Source organism: Varanus komodoensis, unplaced genomic scaffold (assembly GCF_004798865.1).
Source record: "Varanus komodoensis strain SLA01 unplaced genomic scaffold, ASM479886v1 scaffold16, whole genome shotgun sequence".
NCBI lineage: Eukaryota > Metazoa > Chordata > Lepidosauria > Squamata > Varanidae > Varanus > Varanus komodoensis.
The window spans coordinates 648840-669080 of record NW_025335468.1 but is presented as its reverse complement, the minus strand read 5'-3'; the positions used below and the strand labels follow the sequence as shown (position 1 = coordinate 669080).

The 20241-nt window shown below is 46.5% G+C and overlaps 2 protein-coding genes across 13 annotated transcripts in view; one reads left to right on the top strand and one right to left on the bottom strand.

Moving 5' to 3' along the window:
• Positions 1 to 1402: 1402 nt before the first annotated feature.
• LOC123021172 (fascin-like) lies at positions 1403 to 14738 on the top strand. The gene is made up of 8 exons (XM_044425700.1): positions 1403 to 2679; positions 3673 to 3922; positions 6136 to 6189; positions 7090 to 7371; positions 8761 to 8879; positions 10471 to 10624; positions 13729 to 13902; positions 14374 to 14738. Exons 1-8 carry the CDS (start codon positions 2374 to 2376, stop codon positions 14571 to 14573), a joined length of 1539 nt encoding a protein of 512 aa, XP_044281635.1. The 5' UTR covers positions 1403 to 2373; the 3' UTR covers positions 14574 to 14738.
• TMEM138 (transmembrane protein 138) overlaps positions 3839 to 20241 on the bottom strand; it is a 31669-nt gene continuing 15266 nt past the window's right edge. For 7 of the 12 annotated variants that reach the window (XM_044425709.1, XM_044425704.1, XM_044425703.1 and 4 more), the window contains 4 exons: positions 17756 to 17857; positions 17345 to 17437; positions 16415 to 16616; positions 15020 to 15654 (listed from right to left, as the gene is read on the bottom strand). In XM_044425709.1, coding sequence (XP_044281644.1) covers positions 15639 to 15654; positions 16415 to 16616; positions 17345 to 17390 — 264 coding nt within the window. In that variant the 5' untranslated portion in view covers positions 17391 to 17437; positions 17756 to 17857 and the 3' untranslated portion in view covers positions 15020 to 15638. Of the gene's footprint in view, positions 3978 to 6186; positions 6274 to 7278; positions 7490 to 9175; positions 9265 to 10725; positions 11915 to 15019; positions 15655 to 16414; positions 16617 to 17344; positions 17438 to 17755; positions 17858 to 19238; positions 20238 to 20241 lie in introns of those variants that run through there. The other 5 variants (XR_006414273.1, XR_006414272.1, XR_006414274.1 and 2 more) reach the window with 5 other exon arrangements.

Genomic DNA, 20241 nt, shown 5'->3' with positions numbered 1-20241 from the left:
GATCTTTTAGCATTCCTAATTTAAGTTTGAATTTCCCTTTGATTTATTTAATCTTTATTTAATCTTTGTTGTTTTTATGTGATAGTTGTGGTAAAGTTGCTTTCAGGATTCTGGCCCTCTTTCCGTCACCTTTTGCTTTTGCTTCTGCTTCTGCTTCTTGCCTGTCCTAAGCAATTGGGAGTGCTTCTGCCATCTTCTATCAAGGCTTTTTCTTTTTACTATAAGAATTACCTTTTTTGCATTCTTCTCTAATGCTGTAACTGGTGTCAGTCCACAGTACTTCTGGCTCACAGTCAGTTGAGTTCAGTAATGCAAATCTGTTCTTTGTGTAGATTATAAATTCTTCAGGAATGCTATGTATTATGGCACTATGCTTCTCTTAGTGATCTTTTTCAGCTTTTCTTTGATTTTTGATATTACTAGTTCATGGTTGCAACCACAATCTATTCCTGGTCTTGTTTTGGCAGCAAGAATTCAGCTGCTGCTTCTCCTATTTCCAATTACATAGTTGATTTGATTTCTGTATTGGCCATCTGGTGATGTCCATGTGTACAGCCCTCTGGTCGGTTGTCTGAAATAAGCGTTTGCAATAAACAGATGGTTGGTTGCACAGAATTCTATGAGTCATTCTTCTGCTTTGTTTCAGACCTCTAGGCCAAATTCTCCCACAATATTGGATTCTGCTTTGTTTTCTACCTTTGCTTTCCAGGAACCTGTGATTATCAGCATGTCTTGTTTTGGTGCATTATCACTTTCCTCTGAAATACCTGCATGAAATTTCTTCTAATTCAGTATCTGTTGTTGGATTGTAGATGTGAATTATGTTTCCATTGATAAGCTTCCAGAAATATCTGATTGATATGATTCAGTCAAACTGCGTTAGAGCCTTTTACAGCCAGAGCTGTATCTTGTCTCAGTATAAAGCCACTCCATTTCTTTTGAGCTTGTCATTTCCAGGGGGAAACGCTTTGTATTTGGTCATGAAAACTTCCCATTTCAGTCCACTATAGTTAATCATTAATCATTCAATTTTTCCTTATCTTTTCTGTTTTACCTTGATTCATACCTCTCATATTCTATGTTCAATTGTGTGTGTTCTGCAGCTTCGGACTTTCCTTTCACATTTGTGCATGTCAGTCACTAGTCTTCCTTTGGGCCTTGATCTAGTTGCATCATCAGTAACAGCACTATTTGTACTTGACCTTTGCTCTTGCCCGGAATCCAGCTGAATGCCTCCATACCTAGGAGCCTCATCTTCTGGCACCATCTTCTCGCAGTGGTCAGACAATTCAGAAGTAGCTTACCATTGTGCAGTACTACCCAGAGTTAGCTTTAGTGTCGCTGCCGTTCTGTGAAAAGTTTTTCACTGGTTTCACTTTCAACTGCTGTAAGCCGTCCTGAGGCTTTTTGCGACAGGACGGCATATAAATATTATAAATAAATAAACTGGCACTACTGCCCAGTAGTTGCCCTTCAGGAGATTCTGTGCCTCCACCATGAGAGATCAATTCTTGTCTGATGATGTGACTATTCTTGCTGAAAAGTGTGGAAGCATCTTAGTCTGGCTCCACTTTGATAAATCTGCCTGGGGTGACCCTGCTAAGAGACCAGCCCAGTGGAAGAGTCTGGCCTCCTGGTGGCATCATTCTCAGCTTCTCTGACATTCTCAATCCTCAGCGCAGGGAAGTAGAAACTCAACATTTGGTAGTAATGGAGCTGTCAGATGTTATTTTTTTCTCCGTGTTTGAGGAAGAGTGCTTCTGCAAAGCCACAAAGTTCTTTGAACCCATGTGCTAAGTCCTCCCTTGGGGAAAAAGTCCTGGAGGTGACAAACCTTTCACCTCTTCCTTTGAGCCTCTACTTTGTTGTAAATGCGTGTTGCCTGTAACTGGTGGATTTTGCCATTGCAATGCATCTAGTGCTGTCATTGTCAGAGGGAAGATCTCTGCCACTAAATTGTACTTAGAGATTATAAATGTTTGGAAGATAATCAGGAGTAGATTTTGTATGGAAGTACTGTGACCTCCTGATCCTTTCCAGTTCAGTTCTGGTACCCAGAAAATGTTCCTGAGCTCATAATTTAATTTAATTCTTAATGTACCTGGCTCCCCACCACCCACTCACCCACCCAGCAACCCCCAGTGGCTCTCAGAATTCTGGTAACAAAGTAGAACCTGGAAGCTTGAGGTCTTCCCAGCCTTTCAGATTCTGTCTTGGATGAGAAACTTCTGTAGGTGGGGCTGGATGCTGAGCAGTGGGGCTTGCTTAGTTGCTAAGCACCCTCTGTGATCTCAAATGCCCAGGATTAATCTGAAGTGGCCCAGCTAGCTCACCTGAAGAACTGGTGCTGTTCAAGCCTTCCTTTATGCCACCATGACTGTCTCGCTAGAATTTGGCCTTGTCAATGCAGCCAACCGGTACCTGACTGCCGAATCTTTCCGCTTCCAGGTGGCAGCCACGGGCAAGCAACTGAAGCCCCGCCAGGTGTGGGTGCTGCAGTTTGTGTCCCCACATGGAGCGGGGGCAGCTGGCCCAGGAGAAGGGGCTGGCCAGAAACTCCATCTGATCAGTGCCCTGAAGCGTTACTTAGCAGCGGACGCAAATGGCAAAGTCACCTGCGACCAGGATAAACCAGGGCCTCAGACCTTCTTCCTGCTGCATCAGTATCCAGATGGCAAGGTGCAGTCATTCAGGCATAAGCCCAGCCATCCCAGTCCCAGCTGCATATCCACAACCTCATTATTTGTTATACTAGTTTCTTCCCAGTATTTTCTGCACAGAGGAGTTGGATTTGGAGGAACAGGGTGGTGGTAAGAGATAAGAAGGTATAAAAATAGCACCCCAATACAGAGTATCTTCCGAATACGGGCCTTCCTGAATGGCAGGGAAGAGGCCAAATGCAGCTCTTCTGGGGTCTCCATCCAGGTCTCAAGGCTGCCCTGTATTGCCACACAACTTCTACAGACTCCACATCTTTCCCAGAATGGGCAGTTCACTGTGAGTAGTTTTGCCCTAGCTCTAAAAGGATGAAAGGCCTCTCCTAAGGTTTACTTTATTTGCTGGCAAGAAGCGCTTCCAGCTCAGCCAGGTGGTATTTTGGGCCCTGCCTCCCCTTGATTCCTCTGCAAGGTGCTCAGCCCTCACTTGATGACTGTAAGTATCTTTCCCCATCGCAGTGGGCAGAAAGCAGATGTGGGTACAGTATTGTATTCCGGTGCTGAGCTTGGAAACCAGTTTGTTGTGGCAGTGAGAAGGGGCCCTTTTCTGCTGGGCTTGAACGCCAAGTCAAGGTGGGAGCATCCTGTGCTCTCTGGTGCTGCACAACTGGGAGAAAGTGCCTTTCCCCCTCTGGTGAGCGAGCCGTGTTCTCCCTGGGAAAGTAGTTTTGTGCCCCAAGGCCAGTATTTGTTCCTTTTGGCCGAAGGAGTGGTAATCAACTACTTAGTACTGATGAGGAGGGGAAGCACTGAAACAGCCCTAGGGCAGAAAGGTATCCTAGTTTAATGGATCGCTATGACTGTTGCATCAACCATAAGGGTGTGGCTGATTCATGTGGGTGAACTTTTAATACCCGAACCTTTGAGGGCCCTCTGCCACCTTAATGAGAGCATTTCTCTCGCTTCCCACATTGGCTAATGAGACTGACTGGACACCTCTCCCCCCTTCATGCAGGTGTCTTTGCAGAACGAGCAGTCCAAGCGCTACCTGGGGGGGGCAGAGGACAATGTGACTTGCTTTGCCCAGGCTGCCACTGAAACCGAAAAATGGACCCTGCACCTGGCAGTGCATCCCAATGTTGCAATGTTCAGCCCCAACAGGAAGCGCTACGTGCGCTGCGACGAGAAGGCTGGGGTGCTGCGTTGTGATCGTGACGTGCCCTGGGGGGCTGAATCAGTCATCACCATCTACTATGATTTCAGAGGTAGGTTGGAAGAATTGTCCCACTTGACTCTTCTTCCTTTGCACAGGGCTTCAGCCTGGAGGGTTCAGGATCAAAGCAAAATAAACACAGGAGAACAATTGGATGACTCACAAAATTTGGAAATGATGTCAATAGGTAGGTTGGCCTAAAGAGAACGCCATTTCTGTTCCAACACAGAAAACTTCAGCCAGCCCACTCTTAAAATTGACCTTGAAATCAGATAGGCTGGGTAGTGCCTCAAGGAGCAGAGTACATCTTTAAATCCCACGAATTCCATAAAAGCACTGATTTAAAATGAAAAGAATCTGCTAAGCCCAGAGAGTAAAAAGCTCCAGTGGAGCTCACATTGGTCATAATCAAGACCCTGAGCTTAAATATATTTACGAAGATAATAAATCCCACTGAAGATGCCAATATTTTCAGCTTGAGTTAGTTGTACGTCAAACTGGAGCTAGAGTAGGGCCTAAACCTACTGCTCTTAGCCATCTTTAGTCTGCTAAAAAGGAGTGAATTGAGGAGTGACTAAGACTGAGGTCCTTCTGCTCAGTTTGCAGCATGTTAAATCCATTATTTTCTATATTTGTTTTAGAGTCTGCATTGGGTCCCTCAGATTTCATTTCTGTTGCAGAGGAATACTGTTTTTCCCCAAGCTGCCCATTTCTTTACATGAGGGAAGATGCAGTTTTTCTTCTGTTAGCTATACATTGTGCTGTGTAATTGCTCTATCGCGTGACATGGTACATCATGACACGTCACCTGCTGAATAATTGCTGTGATACTACTCTTGCAGTACAATATTTCTCTCTGTGTGTGAACTTTTAAAGATGTGTTTTGTGTCTATTGTTTTGAAGGCTTGACGCTTCTCTATTTCATCACTCTAGCATAAAAAGCATAATTCAAGGGAAAGGGGAGGGGCAGCGAAGGAGTGTCACCATCTAGGGAACCCCTGAGAGCTGACTTGACTTCCTGGCCTGAGTAGCCATGCCTGATATTATCCCACGAAAATAGTTGAAGGGACCAAAGTGCATGAGAGGTGTGAGTACGCAGACACAAGTCCATGGCAGGAGTGACAAGGCAAAAACACTTCCATGTCTCCAAACTGAGTGTGAACAGAAGTCTGCCTGGTCTTTTAAAATATTTAGAACTGGAAAATCAACAGGACTGTCCTATCACCTTAGCTCTTCCCCAGAGGTAATAGTGCCGTGGGATTCTGTCACTTCTTAAACTGGGTATGATGTGAATGACCGAAGGCCTGGTAAAGGCAACAGGGTATATGGCTGCCTGGGGAATCCTGGAAGGCAGGATTTGGCCCCAAGGCCTGCAGTCCAGCACCTCTCCCTTAAAAAGTCTTGCACACAATCATTTTGGAGATATGGAAAATTTTAGTTTTGTCTTGTTGGTCTTGCCATGCACATTTATTTATTTATTTGTTTTTCGATTTTTATCCTGCCTTTTCCCTACAAAGGGCTCAAGGCAGCTTACATCATTCTCCTCCTCCATCTTATCCCCACAACAAAGCACTTTCACACTTTGGTTTCTTGAACAATTATTTCAGTGTGTTTCAAGCAGAGTGAGGGAACCCAGGACAGGGGGCCAAGTCCAGTTCTCCGAGTTTCCCTAAAAGACCACCTCCCTCTCCTTGCCCCAACATTTCCTCTGACCTCCAATCATTTGGTGGCTTCCTAGCTTTTGTGAACATTCTCTTCTCCCTAAATGACTGAAATCCCTTTCCCAAGGCTTAGCTCCTAGCCGTGTGAACGTTAAGCTGCTATATGCAGGCACTGTTGTGCATTCTCGCTCCCCTCCATTTGTGTTTGGTCCCACTGGAATGTGGCTCACAAGAATGTCTTCAAAACTGAATTTAGCCCTCATGCAAAAAGAGATTCCCCTGCCAGATCAGCTTATAATGCTGTGTGAAGAATCCCTGAAACACTAAAATCCCACGGAAATGCAGTCAGCATAACAACACTCTCCTTTTCACACACTTGCGTGAAGTTCTCCAGTACTCTCAGATGGTAGGTGAAATAGGTAGCAGAGAAGGCAGGGGGTGTTTGAAACACAAGGCTGAGTGCTAATGGTTGAGCAACGCTGCCTTATTTACAAGCCTCTGGCCAAGCAGCACTCAGGCGAGCCATCCAGTCGCCTTCTAAGATAGTCCTCTGGTTTTGATGTGTACAGAAGTTAAGCTTGGGTCATTTGCATCTCCTCACTAGGTCTGGAGGCAGAAGGCAATGCTGACAGAAGGCAATTTTCCCCATACCTACCAGGTGAATTCAAATTCTGTTTACCCAAGAAGTCCCTGTCGATGGCACATGTTTTGATTTCCTTAAGAGCATCATTAGCTTGGGTAACTGTGAAAAGAACGGCTAATTACCATTTGCAGAACACTCCAATGAGATTCAAGTTGGATGAGAGCAGTGGAAGATGCATGCCCAGAGAAGGCCTCCATGCACAAATGCCTTTGCCTGACTTCTTATTTATTCTACTGTTCGCCTAAAATGCACACTGAAGCTCCAGTTCACAGTGACTGTGTGGCCAAAGGAGCATATCCATTCAAATGGAAACATGAAGTCTTCAGTCCCTGGCTAAGGTGACCTGTGCTTTGGTGCACCCAGCAGTGCCTAGACAGAGCCATGTTGTCTACTTCAAGGGAGGGGAGCATGGGGCCTTCCCGGATGTTACTGGACTCCAACTCCCATGTCCCTCACTGTTGCCTATGCTGGCCAGGGCTGATGGAAGCTGTAGGCTAAAATACCTGGAGGGCCACACGTTCCCCCACCCTTCATCTAGCTATATCAAGAATCCACACGTCCGATCCAATAATCCAAGTCAACAATGGCAGAAACATTAGATCTGCAAGAAAATGGCTGCAACGTCAGCACCAAATCTATGTGAAAGTAAGATTCGTAGGATCTCAAGCAACATACTACATTGAAAAACAGATTTATTCCAGAAACTGAGGAAGGATTTAAGAGATTACGGGTGAGGGAAATTCAATTGGAAAGGGCAAGGGCAAGCAGGACTAAAATGATGGAAGTTGCCTCTGCAGCAAAATGGACATTGACTGTGATGCTGCTCTGTAGGCATTAATTTTAAATAATGTTTTCTATGAGGGTCACCCAAGTCCCACCAGCCTCTCATACTACCTCTCCTGCCTTTGTCTCCAGTGAAGAAGTATGGATTGAGGAACGGAGCTGGCAAACTCTTGGCTTCCAATGGTTCTCTGGTGCCAGAAGTCACGCCACAAAGTTTGTACTCCCTGGAGGTGAGCGGTGGCTTAGTTGCCCTGCGGGATGACGAGGGAAAGTACTTGACTGGGCGAGAGGGCAGCATGAAAACAATAAAGATGGACAAACCTGGACGGGATGAACTCTTCTCCATGGAATCCAGCCCTGCCCAGGTCTCACTGCGCTCCTCTTCTACCAACAAGTTCATGTGCTGCAGGCCAGGTGAGTTGGGGGCAGGCAGCATGATTAGATTTGTGCTGCGTTTGTGGTGGTGACGCGTCTGACACTGATCTGGTCTGGCAAGAGGGAACACTCATGGCCATCCCACCTGTTCAGGAAACTAGAAACAAAGGATGGGAAACGAATCAGTGTGGCTGGCATTAAGCTTCATACAGGTCCTAGGGGCAGGGCTAGCCTGTGAGACAGGCGGAAGACTGGGTTGGTGGAGGGAGGGAAGCTGAGCTCCTGGGAGCTCCGAGGCCAGAGGCATTAGGCGAGTGCAGGATACTCAGTGGGGATGAGATGCAGGAATCCCAAGGAAGGATATGTGAGGAAGTCTTATGGAGTCTTACTTTCGGTATGGAAAATGGCACATGGAATAGAACTAAGAAGTGAAGGGGGAATCGCAGCATTTATGAAAGGGTGGAAGGGAGACTGAAGTGCTAGTGAGCTGGCCAGAAGACGAGGTGGTTGATGGAAGGGGGACGAAGTCGGCAACCCGGCTGAAAAGTCCAGGAAGCCACAAAACAAAACCACATTCAGGGCTTAAGAGGCAAGAGTGTGATCTTTTTTGGCAGGATCAAAGTGGATAGGAAGGGACAGTCTGGAAGACCAGAGGACAGGGAGTTGTGGTATATTAGGGATGTTTTGAAGAGTCAGCACTATGGACGCAATACAAATAAATAACACGTAGGGTAGTTAGACCTACATTCTCATGGGCAGTCTGCCTGCTGCTTCTATCACTTGCCAACCCTAAGGGAATAATGAAGATCAAGAATGGACGTTAGTTCCACCTTGATTTCACACATTGACTTGCTCTAATGAGGTTATAGGTTTCTAGTTTTAGTAAAAAACCTGAGCTGGATCCAGACTTAGTCATCCTTAGAGCAGACCCAGTGAGACAAAGGAGACCAGTGTCATGATCCAGGTCCCACAAGGACAGCTTGCAAAAGCATCCTGTGAACGTCTCCCACATCCATGCCACATATTCTGTCTGCCACGCAGGAGAGATGGACTATGGCTGCACAACATTGGCCTCATTGCATTCTGGGAACTGCTTGTCAGGGGAGCTGAGGCTAGCAAATGACTTGAAACGTTCAAGTTGATATGATAAATACCAAACTCAAGAGAGTTAAGAACCTATGCTTAAGAACCTAAGAACCTTTGGAGAGAGTCATAAAGATCAGTTCACTGGGGTCTTCACAGTGGTGCCTGTAATGTCTGAGTGTTTTGTCCCCTTTCTCCAAATTATACCTACAGCAGTAAATATGATTTCGGCCAGCAAAGGGCAGCAAGGGCACATGCAGCAGTGTTGAGAAGAGTGGGTGGGATGGGCTTCATTTCCCCGACTGAAACCACGGTGAGCTTTTTGCTGGTTTGCTGCCTTGGCAGGTGCCGACCTCTATGCCAATGCCATGGCCGTGGGCAACACAGAGATCTTCCAGCTGCTGTTTGACGACGCCACAAAGAAGGTCTGCTTCCGTGGCCACTGTGGCACGTACATGTCCCTGGTGAGTCTGCAGGGGCATAAATCAAGCAGGTTCGGCAGTTTCAGGAGGTCTCCTAACCATGTTCTGGTGTTCGTTCATGAAGCAGTTGGGACAGTTATGATCAAAATTGGTTTCCTTCCTTCCTTCCTTCCTTCCTTCCTTCCTTCCTTCCTTCCTTCCTTCCTTCCTTCCAACTCATGACATGTTCACAGGATCAGTGAATCCAAATGCAATTTTAAATTGCTTTACTAGAAGAAGCTTTTCTAAATCTAGAGCAGCAGTAGTGCCATTCTACCAGGTACTAGCCAAGGCCTTACCTCCAGTACTGTGTTTAATTCCTTGCACCGTGCTCTAAGAGGGAGTCAGTAAGTTGAAACAGGTTCAGAGACGTCCAGAGCACTAGAAACTAAATCATGTGAGGAAAGATTGGCATGTTTAGTCTTGAGAAGATGAAAGGCAATATGATAGCATTTTTCAACCACCTAAACAGTTATCACACAGAAGAGGGAAGAAGGGACATTATACCCAATTATCCTTTTAGCTGAAAATTGAGAAGTGTATCTGTACATAAAACATGTGTGAACAGCAGTAAAGCACAAATTCCTGAGCAGACTTTTCCAAAAAAGCTAACTGCCATGGGCTGTTTGCCTGGAGATGTTTCTTCTAGGTTACTGCCCTGTACAGCTTAGTTGGGAGTAACCCTCACTGAACTAGGTGAACTTCATTCTAAATATATACAAGATTGCACTAGAGGAATAAAGCACTGCTGCTCATGAAGTGCACAGTTGCCCAATTATGGTTTCTATGTCAGGATTCCCCACAAGGCTGCACTCTCTTTTCCAGGACTGCTGATTGCCTGATACCTTCCTGGCTTTTGCACATCCCACTGCACCCCCCCCCCCCAAATGCAGAAGGAGTAAATAACCCTCCTAGGGCTTGGTTACTGGCAGTAAGAGTGTGCAGCTAACACATTCCAGTATGTTTTCTGTATTTTGGCCCTGCCCATTTTGCCTTCCGCTTCACCTATCACTAGAATGCAATTCCTGAGAGCAGCTTCAGAGAAGAGTTCAGCCCTTAGGCTGGAACAGGTTCTGCACCCCTTTTTAGTGCATCAAAACTTGTTTGTCTAGAGATGGGAGTTGGACCAAACTAATGGGAAACACTGGCACTCGTGTATTAGCGTCAGCCATCTTGAAACTTCTGGTTTCAGCCTGAGGCTGGACCATGGGTCACACAAACACAGTTTGAAATGGGAAATCATATTCTCTAAATACAAGCCAGTAGCTTCAGTCTGTTCTTCCATCCTTTCTGGTGCCAGAAATCCTCTTTAGATAGAACTACTACTCAACCATGTTTGGCATTGGGATGTTGCTCATTGAGAGCAGCATCTTGCTGTTACTTCTCCTCTGGACTGGTTTCTGTGGTTTTATATTCTGTGCTGTGTCATCCATCACAGTAGGATTCTTTTTGAACCTTGATGCAAGACCAGAAACCCAGTGCTGAAATTTAAACATGGAACGCTGGATTAGAACCTCAGCGGATGGTTTCTCCCATTTATGGCAAGGAACAAGCGCTGTGCACTTTCTGGCTATGATGTGCCCTCTTTTTGCAGGGTCCCAATGACTGTATCATCAGCAGCACCAAACAGGACAAGAACGTTTGGTTTGACCTCCTGTATCAGGACCAGAAGGTGACGCTTCGTATAGGAGATAAATATATATCCATGCGGCCCAATGGGCAGCTCCTGGCGATTCCCAAAGCAGCAGGTACGAGTTGGCATCGAGCTTCTCTGGCAAGCACAAGGCACTGGTATTAACAAGCCAGTATGACTGAAAGGGACGTCACACCCTGTCTGCTATGAATTTACCTCAGAGGGTTGTGGGAGGATGCAATAGGAATCCAGGGCGGTTCTTTCTCGTTTGCCAGCCTGAGTTAAATGAAGAAAAGAGTTATGTCCCATTCCTTCTTGAAAGCCATCATGTTGGAAAGATGATGGTGCACAGGGGCAAGTATCCCAGACTCATCCTGGCCATTAACGTGAAACATGAGAAACCGACCCAAAGGCCTTCCCACACAGGGCCACCCAGGTTGTCTGAGATGGAGGAGCACACGTTGCCCATCCCGCCTCCACACATGGAAACCGGCCTGACTGGCCAGTGAACCATGCTGGCTCCAGCGCTGGCTGCTGTCCCCACGCCTGAGGGCCACCCACATTCGGCTCTGGCTTCCAGCGCCTCCCTGCCACTTCCCTCACTCCCTGACCTGCCGCATCCAGCTTCACGCAAGGGCCAGCCTCCTCCAGTGCCATGCCCTAGAGAGGGATCACCAGCTGGAGTGTCCGGGGTTTCCTGTTTGCCGTCAGAACCCAGAAGTCGCCAAACCTTCCTCTCGAGGGAGAGATGGGGCAGGCATTGTTTGTTTAGGTTTCTAGCGGCCTCCTCCTTGTCCTTTGGAGAGAGAAGGTAGCATGGCTGAAAAACACGTGTCTCATGACAAGTGCAGCCGAAATGGAGAGACCAGGGGTGCATGTCTGTGCCCCACTTCCCTCATGCATGCAGCAAGGTGTGGCGACAGTCGTCACCTCTGCTGTACCACACCCCCTGCAGGTCACCCAGGTGGGCTTTTAGCCATCTAGATGAAGCAGGTGAGGAGGAGGCGGAGGTGCTGATGAGAATCAGCATAAGCCCGGTATGCTCTCCTCCCAACCCACCTGGCATGCCCCCTTTCCTCCTCTCCAAGGCCAGCTTGCACTCAAGAGGCAGCTGACATGGTTTCACCTGCCAGGGAACTGGGATGGGGGCTCAGGCTTTGGAGATCTAACACCAAAGTTGCAGGACTTTGGAGCTGGGTTTCTGAATAGTCCTGTGCACTCCCAGGCCATGTTCCCAGAGAGGTTTGCCTGGCGCCAACATTATATTCTTTTCGGCGCCAGACAAAACCCTTTTTATTTGCCCATTATTTTACTATTTAATCTTTTTAATTAGGTTTCAACATTGTCTTGCTCAGTATTGTACCTTGTTGTGATTGATTTATTGTTGTAAGCCATCCTGGGATGTCTTGTAAAAGAGAGGGAACAAATATTGTTAAGAAAATAAAATAAATGTTGAGAGGCCACAGGATTACATCCAAACTGCAGTAAACAATTGGAAAAATAGAAGAAAAATGTCACTAGGATATTGTGCTAATCACAGCCCACTAGCACAATTCTCCCTCTGTCCTCTTCCCTGTATCCCTCTTTGCTGTCCAAAAAATCTGTTCCAGTGGGTTTCCCAGCCCTCTAGAGATGTTCAGAGTTCATGGGGAGAAACAGCCGCTCATGGTGCTGCTGACATAAGCTGTTCCATCAGCAGAATTACCCCCTTGGATCTAATCCATCTTATCTGAAGTCGAAACCATAAAGAGATTCCAGACCAAAACCAGTATATTGAATAGTTCCAGGAAGACTATAGGAAGTCATTGTAATAATCTCCCAGGGACAGGCCAAGGAGCTCATTGTGGCTTCTCACTCTCCCAACTTTCCCTGAAGAAATATTTGTGTCCTGCGTGCCAAAAAGGGGTTGGGGAGGCACTGGAATTCTCCTTGAAAGCTGGGACAGAAAGCTGCTCTGCCCCTGAAGACTTGGTGGCATGTGGATCTTTCCAACCTGGAAGAACGGGCACCAAATTGCATGCAGTTGAATGTAAGCAAATGTAAAATAAGACAAATGGGACAGGGGATCCCAGCTTCAAACATAGGTTGATGGTATCTGAGCTGATCAAGGAGGGTTGTGGTCAACAACTCACATGAAAAAGTCTACCCAGTGCACAGCTGCTGTTGAATAGGCATAACCAGGAAATGAACTGGACATTAAACTGTGACTAGACTGTAGTCCCCTTATATAAATTGAGGGGACATGATATCCCTCTGTAAGTACCTCAAAAGCTGTCACAAAGAGGAAGGTCTAGATCTCTTCTTGCTGATGCCAGAGTGTAGGACACGGAATAACCAATTCAAACTGAGACCACCCAGATTCAGGCTGGGCATCAGGAAAAGCTTCCTCACTGTCAGGGCAATAGGGCAGTGGAACCAGCTGCCTGGAGAGGTGGTGGGCCCTCCCACACTGGAGGCATTCAAGGCAAGACTGGACAGCCATCTGAGTGGGATGGAGTAACCTGGTGTCCTGCAACAGCAGGGGGTTGGACTCGATGGCCTTCACGGCCCCTTCCAACTCGTCTATCATTCTATGACATCTTTGTTGTCAATGCAAGTAGAATATTGTGTACAGTTCTGTTCTGGAAAAGGTGCAGAGAATGGCAACTAAAAGGGTCAAAAGGGTTACAGCAACTCCCCTTTTTAGGAATGGTTACAACAAATGGGATTTAGTTTAGAAAAACAGTAAGGGGTGACGTGATAGAGGTGTTTAAAATTATGCATGTGTGGAGAAAGTAGAGAGAGAGACATTTTATTACCTTTCCCATAATGCTAGCACGCAGGGTGTTTCATGAAACTTATTGGTAGGAAATTCAGGACCGAGAAAAGAGAAAATACACTCCTTCGCACAATGCATGAACTATAGAATTTACTGCCGAAGGAAGTAATGATGGCCACCAATTTGGATGGCTTTAAAAGAGGATTGGACACATTTGTGGACAAGGCCGTAAATGTCTTTTAGTATTCTTGGCTGTGTGCTGTCTCCCTTATCAGGGGCAGACAACTGGAGTATGCCGGTCATTGGGGAGCTTGAGTGGAGCTCTTCTAATTGACCCTGTTGGAGGAGAGCTGGTTTGAATGGCTGTGAATGGAGTGCTGGACTGGATGGACCACTGAGCTGATCCAACATGGCTTTTCTGATATCCTTATTCTTATACAGCGTTTATCTTGCACCTGTAGGTAAATGTGAAGATTTCCTGCTTCTGCTGGTTAATAGGCCACTGCTGGTCCTACACAGTGATGCTGGCTATGTGGGGATGTGTTCTGACTTGAAGCGGTTGGAAGGAAATTGTGTCAGCTACGTTGCCAGCAGTCTCTCGCTCACTGAGGAAGGCTACTACAATTTCCAAGTTGGTTAGTATGACTGAGACTGAATGGCGTCAGTTAAAAGGAGGGGCTCCCCAGAGGAGCCGTGCTGGGGGGACAGCATAAATTACAGAACCCAGAAAGAGGATTTTAAGAAAAGACATTTATAGCTGCAGGAGGATGTCAATGCTCCATTTAGGCAGAAGAGGGCACCACCATCATTTCTCCAGTAAAATTAAGCTGCTCTCTCAGCCATTAATTTTGTTCCATGGCACATGGATACATTTGTAGGCCCAGTTAAGGATAAATAACCATTCAGGTTTCATTTTTTTCATGCTGTTCCTTTATACAGTCCCACTGGCCTTTCCTTAAATTATACTTTGGCAATAACATGTGCCATGACTAGCACGAGCACAGATTTTTTGATTAATATTCACCAAAGTGATTGAGTTCCACTTGCTGAGCTTTTATCTTTCCTGACTCTCCCATTTCCTTCCACATTTGCCACTTGTCCTGCAGGTAGCAAGTATTGGACCCTGGATAAAGATGGGCAAATCCTCATAACCGGCGACCATCCCAGCAATTTCTCCATCCAGTTTGCATCCTCTACTTGTCTTATAATCAAAGCATCCAACAACAAGTTCTTTGTGGCTGAACAAGGAGGCAGATTCTGGGCTGGGGCTCTGGATGCATCTAGTGCAACACTGTTCCATTACTGAGGGCTTCTAACCCGGCTCTCTCTGCCAATAAACGTCTGCTGCATGGGATCACTGAATGCTTTCTTACTGCTCCTGCCCAATTTGTTGTGGGACTACCCTTCACTAAGACTCTTGAAAATTGCCCTGTTTCCAGGAACATCACCGACTGGCTTTTCTCCACATAACTAAGGGTATGTAGTTGAATACTTAACATTAACTTTGCTGAATGTGGGGAAAGGATTAAACTGTTGGGGCTGTGCCCACTCAGGACCCTTCCTTATGAACTTGGATTTAGTAAGATGTTCCCATGTCCATGAGCTTCCCGCTGAAAGCTTTTGTACAGAGAGATAATTTACAATGGTTGTCATCTTTATTAGCCCATGTGTAGCTTTCTTAGGCTGGGAAGAGCAAAGCACTGCAGTCTTCTGCACTCTTAGCTGATCAGAAGTGCTACATGGCTACAGTAGTTGAAAAATAAATATTTATTCCAAGGATACTGTAGAAAACGAGGTATCACAAATCTCCAAAACACGCAACCACAACACATGTTAGGGAGGGGACACAAGGCCTCCTGCCCTCATCCCCACCTGCTTTCAGAGATAGGGCACTGAAGTAACAGATAGGAACAGTTAGACACAGATGGGCTAGCAAGAGTCACTGCACACATACTAAAGACTGAGTCCATGTCAGAATGCAGGCATTTGAAGGTCACAGCCATTGCAAGCAAAATCTACTGATTAGATCCATGCTTGCTCACTTGCTTGCTTTTTCCTTCCTTCCTTCCTTTGTCAAGAGTCAGTTTTTCAAGATGCACAATTTGGAAAGATGAACTATCATCCTCACAAGGAATACAAAGGTAATGATGGGGATGATTTAGGACACATTTGGGTCTGTTAACTCACAACAGAAAATACTGCTGATGGCCTTCCACCTGGAGGTGTCTGAGGCAAAGAGTGTGACTGTGCCTTCTTTCAAGTTGCCCAAGGAATTGGACCCCAAACCACCTCTTAGCCCAGCCATGGAAGTGGAGGGTTCATGCAGCCTCACCCATTTGTGAAAAACAAACAGTTCCACACAGGCAGCTTCTCAGTAGGAGTCCAAACTGCAGAAAATAAAGGACATATGGTAAGAATATCAGCAATGGTAATCTCAGGCAATATAATCAAGGCAGGCAGGAAGTGATTGAATCTGTACTCAACCAGTCCCCTGCTTGAGGCAACAAGCCAAGACACACCACAAAGAATTAATCTGCTGTCAAGCCTATAGTTACCATTTTGAAGAACAGACAAGGAAACGGTATCTGCGTATATGACAAGGTTAGGAACAATGCTTGGAAGTCTTAAGACTTCATTTTGTGTGCTGAATATTACAAACTATTTCAAATCTCTATGTACTTTGAGGAGAAATGCTATAGCTCAGTCTGCCAAGTGTCCCTGGCTTAGTCCTTGGCAATTCCAGAGAGGGTTAGGAACCTGTCTGAAACCCGGAAAGCAATGGCAGTCACTATAGATAATGCTCAGCTAGATGGATCAGAGGTCTGACACTGTCATAAATATACTGTCCAACGTCCCTTTCTACTCTTGCTTTCTCAGCACTGTAAAGCTGGTCACTTGATAGCCTCAGGCCTTCCCTCTTATTTCCACATGCTCACTGAACTAGCCCTTCCATAATTTTTAACTTCTCCTAGATCCAGATCACTAGAAGCAATTTTTTCCCCTCATGCTTCTCAAGAGTCATCCACTGTCTTAAAAACGTCATCCACTGTCTTAAACACACACACAACACAGAACAAAACAAAACAAAACAAAACCCAAATTCAATGCACGTGCAGGAAGTATTTCCCTACAATGCAAGGAAAGTACCTGGAGAAGGCAGCCAGGGTGAGTATTCCCAGCAACAGCTCAACAGCATAGAAGAGGAGCAGGATAGCGTTGAGGATGGCTTCCAGACGCAGAGCATAGGTCTGCAGTAGCAGATAATAGGCTGCCATCACTGCTGCTGGAAAGGTTAGTGCCAGGCTGATGGCAAGTGGCACTTTCCGCTGACAGAGGTTCCCTTTTGAGCCTGCAGTACACACAGAGGGGCTAGTGAGGCACATAGGACCCATGCAGCATAAAAGGCACAATACCAAGGTATTGAGGCAGACTGCAAAATATTCCACTTGTCAACAATAGCCTTGGCTAAAATCACAGAATAGGATGCCACATTTTACAGGTTTGCATGACATGGCTTCCCACCTGATTCCTGGTAAGAATAGCTGGACTGGATGGGTCTCATATTATTTCCATTGTATTCTACTTAGTGTCATTTTGGCTAATAACTATTTTCAAATTAAGTATAACACAGACCCTTTGTAGGCAGAGCAGATGTGGGGGCATCATAATTTTCCATGTTACTTAGGGCATGAGTGGACACCTTAATTGAATTCTGATCAATACTCCTGTGAATTCTGATCATTAGCTACTGGATATATCAAAACATTCTGAAGGACCACAAGTTGCTCTCAGCTTATTTAGAGGCACCCATTCCAGTTCAATGGGAAGACCAGAAGGACCAGAAATTATGCTGTCAGTGGTAATCATGTTTACAGTCTATACAATGCTATTAGAGCCCGCATCTCACACGTGGAGTAAGATGTAGGAGAAGCAGAATTCCTCTGTTGATTACTTGGGGAACTACATGAACTGGGGGAAACAATTTCTCAGTTTAAGTGCCATCAAAGACATTCAACATTAAATGACAGGTCAATAATATGATCCTTCCAAGGACATTATTCCTTCTTTGGTACTCACCAAAAAAAATTCTGGTGACTTCAATTCCAAGATAGAGGAAAAGCATAATCAGGTCCAAAGCCAGATTAGCAGAAGGGTAGGGCAACAGGAGTCCTATGAAGGTAAACAAACTGTGAAGTGTACCAAGAGAAAAACAAAACTGGCTGCCTCCCACATTTACTGTGTTCCCTGAAAAAGGAAATGTGCCTGATGTTTAACATTTAATGCTGAAAGTATAACTAAAAATGGCTATGCGAAGGTCTCAAATTTTTAAAGCAATCCATGATGAAAGCTGGGAATGAATAAGAAGATACACTAATTACCTCCTTCTACTTTTCAGTTTCTTCAAGTGAGAGCCACAGGTAGTACATTATAAAAAAAACCCTCCTTCAGAAAGGAAGCCTAGGCACCCCACCCTAGTCTCACACTCACCTTTATAAACAAATATGAAGATTTCCAGCAAGAAATAAGTAGCATAATACCAGCCATTGAGGAACAGCAGAATTTCCAGAGGGGTTGAAGAGAGCTGGCGATCTAAGAGGAGAAATCAGAACATTTAACATATATAGGGTGTGATTTCTTTGTCCTTCTCTAATCTTCATTTAGAGAAAAACAGAGCAAACTTTCTTGAGGAGCTAAATAAGTCAGTTTTGTACATAGAGTAACAAGTAGCAATAAAATAGTCTCTAGTTCTGATCTCTGCCAACAGAAAAATTTGTATAAGATCAAGCACAGCTTTAGGACGTCCAAGTTGAAGTCAAGGCTGCCTAAGGTGGCAACTGTTGCTAGGAGAACTGTAAGTTTTCTGTGACCACTCCCAGCCACGATTTGTATGTGGACACAAGGACATAGAATATAAGTCTCACTTAAGCAAATAAATTCCTTAAGTTCCTTAAATGCCTGGAACTTGCTACAAGCAATCAACCAATTCCTCTCTTTCAGTTCATCTTCTTTCTGGGGGTGTATAGAAATTTATTTCCCCTTGCCTGACACCACTCAAAGTCACATGCTTGGAATCTACACTAATTAAGAATGCCCTGCTTTCAAGATCACAATCAGAAACTTAATTCCATTCCATTACCTCAAACCAACGGTAAGGATGCAAAACTCCAATGACACTAGGAGATGATTAAACCAGTGGTACAGATAAACCTGGACCTTTGCTGTCTGAGGCCAGAGCTCCACCATCCAAACCATTCCCCTCCCCCTTTATCCAGCAGTCAGGTGATGAGGGCATCTGGACAGCAGAGCAAAAGCTGGACACATTCATTCACAAACACACACCATCAGGGTTGGAAACTTTTTGCCCTAACATATCAGACACATTGAAACACTTGTAAAGCGTGTGTTTGAAACAAAGAGAAATATTGCATGTTTCCCTACTGAAGTCATATATCCACGGCTGCCTAAAAGCTCATTCTCTCCCCGCACCACTCCCCAGGTGCATGGTCGAGAATGACCTTGCTGCAATACTGGCTGGGCGGGGGGCACAAAAAGCGCGAAGTGGTTTTTAGTCTACCAGCCCCTGGAGCTACGATTATGTGGGAGATCTTCACGCTAGCTATGTCTCCTCGACTGGGGAGCTGCACCCCGCCAGGCTCTCAGCAATGCCTCGTCGCCTCCTCTGCGGCCGGCCAGGCTCATTCCCTTCGCGCGAGCCCGTTCTCGCGGCCGGGCAGCGCTTGGCGCCACGGAGCCCGATCCTGGCAGCCGCTGCCCCGGCGCCGCCGCCTCCTGCTGAAGGGCGCGGGGTATCCCAGAGGAGGGCTGGTGGCGTGGGCGGGGAGAAGGGCCAGCCTCCTGCGAAGGGGGCTGCCGGAGCTGACCGGCCGCATTCCACGGCGCTCAGCTGCGCCACATGCCCGGGCGGCTGCAGAGCCACGAGGGCCCCCTGGAGCCCCGAGCCGCCACTTACTCCGAGGCGCCATCTTCCATCTCCATGGACACCGCTACGCACAAAATCCCCTTCCGGCAGCGCCGCCGACACGGAAGTCAGGAGGTTGCGGCCGCGCATCCATAGAGGAGAGCGGGGCCGCTCCATCCTTGGCTCCCTTATGCTGGAAGTCTTCTTCTAACGGCCCGCGGAGCGGCAAAACATGCCGTGGCACACCAGATGGGAGAGCTCAGGGCGGCCGCGGGAGCGCCTGGTGCAGATGCCGGGCGCGAAGGCGTCGCTCCGTCTCCGTGCTCGCCCATCGGGCCGCCCTTCGTTCTCAGCGGAAAGCTCGTGCTCTCCGCCGCTAGGAACACGCGTCCCGAATGGCCGCGGGCCCCTCTGGGCCTCGCAGACGCACCTTGCGAGCAGGTGGCGTTCCGCCTTACACTCTTCGTTTCGAGTCAAAGGCCTTGGCTTCCTACTCGGACCGTTTCTACCTCCCTTTCGCATTTTATGACCGCGGTACTTTGGCTACTAAAGCTTCTGTTGAGGGAGGGCTCTGCTGCACTGCTCCTGCCCGACCCACCTCCAGATTAAGTAGTGTGTATAACACGAAGAAGAGCTACCACTAGTTCAACCACTGCAGGAACTGGTACCGAGAGAGGCTCCATACTTGGCTCTCGCTTGCTTATTATTCAAGCACCCTTGTCCTGCTACTTCAGAATCTCTCCTCTTTACCAGCACCTCTCCTTCAAAAGCATCCGATTTGGCATGTAAATGGTGGCGGTCACGCCATTGTAACTTTTACCTTTGTAACCTTTTAGAAAGTGTTAACTGGGTTACCTGTAACCCTTTAATGGGCTAATGTATAAAAATGCATCTTGAGAAATGCTCAGTGTGTCTCATACTGGAATGATTCATTGGCAGCTGTGTTACTCTCAAGAACAAAACTTTTAAAAGAAAACCTTCTCTGTTGTGTATTTTGGGCATGCAGAAATAACACTTTTGGTTAACACTTATAATTTCAGTGGCAAGCTACTCT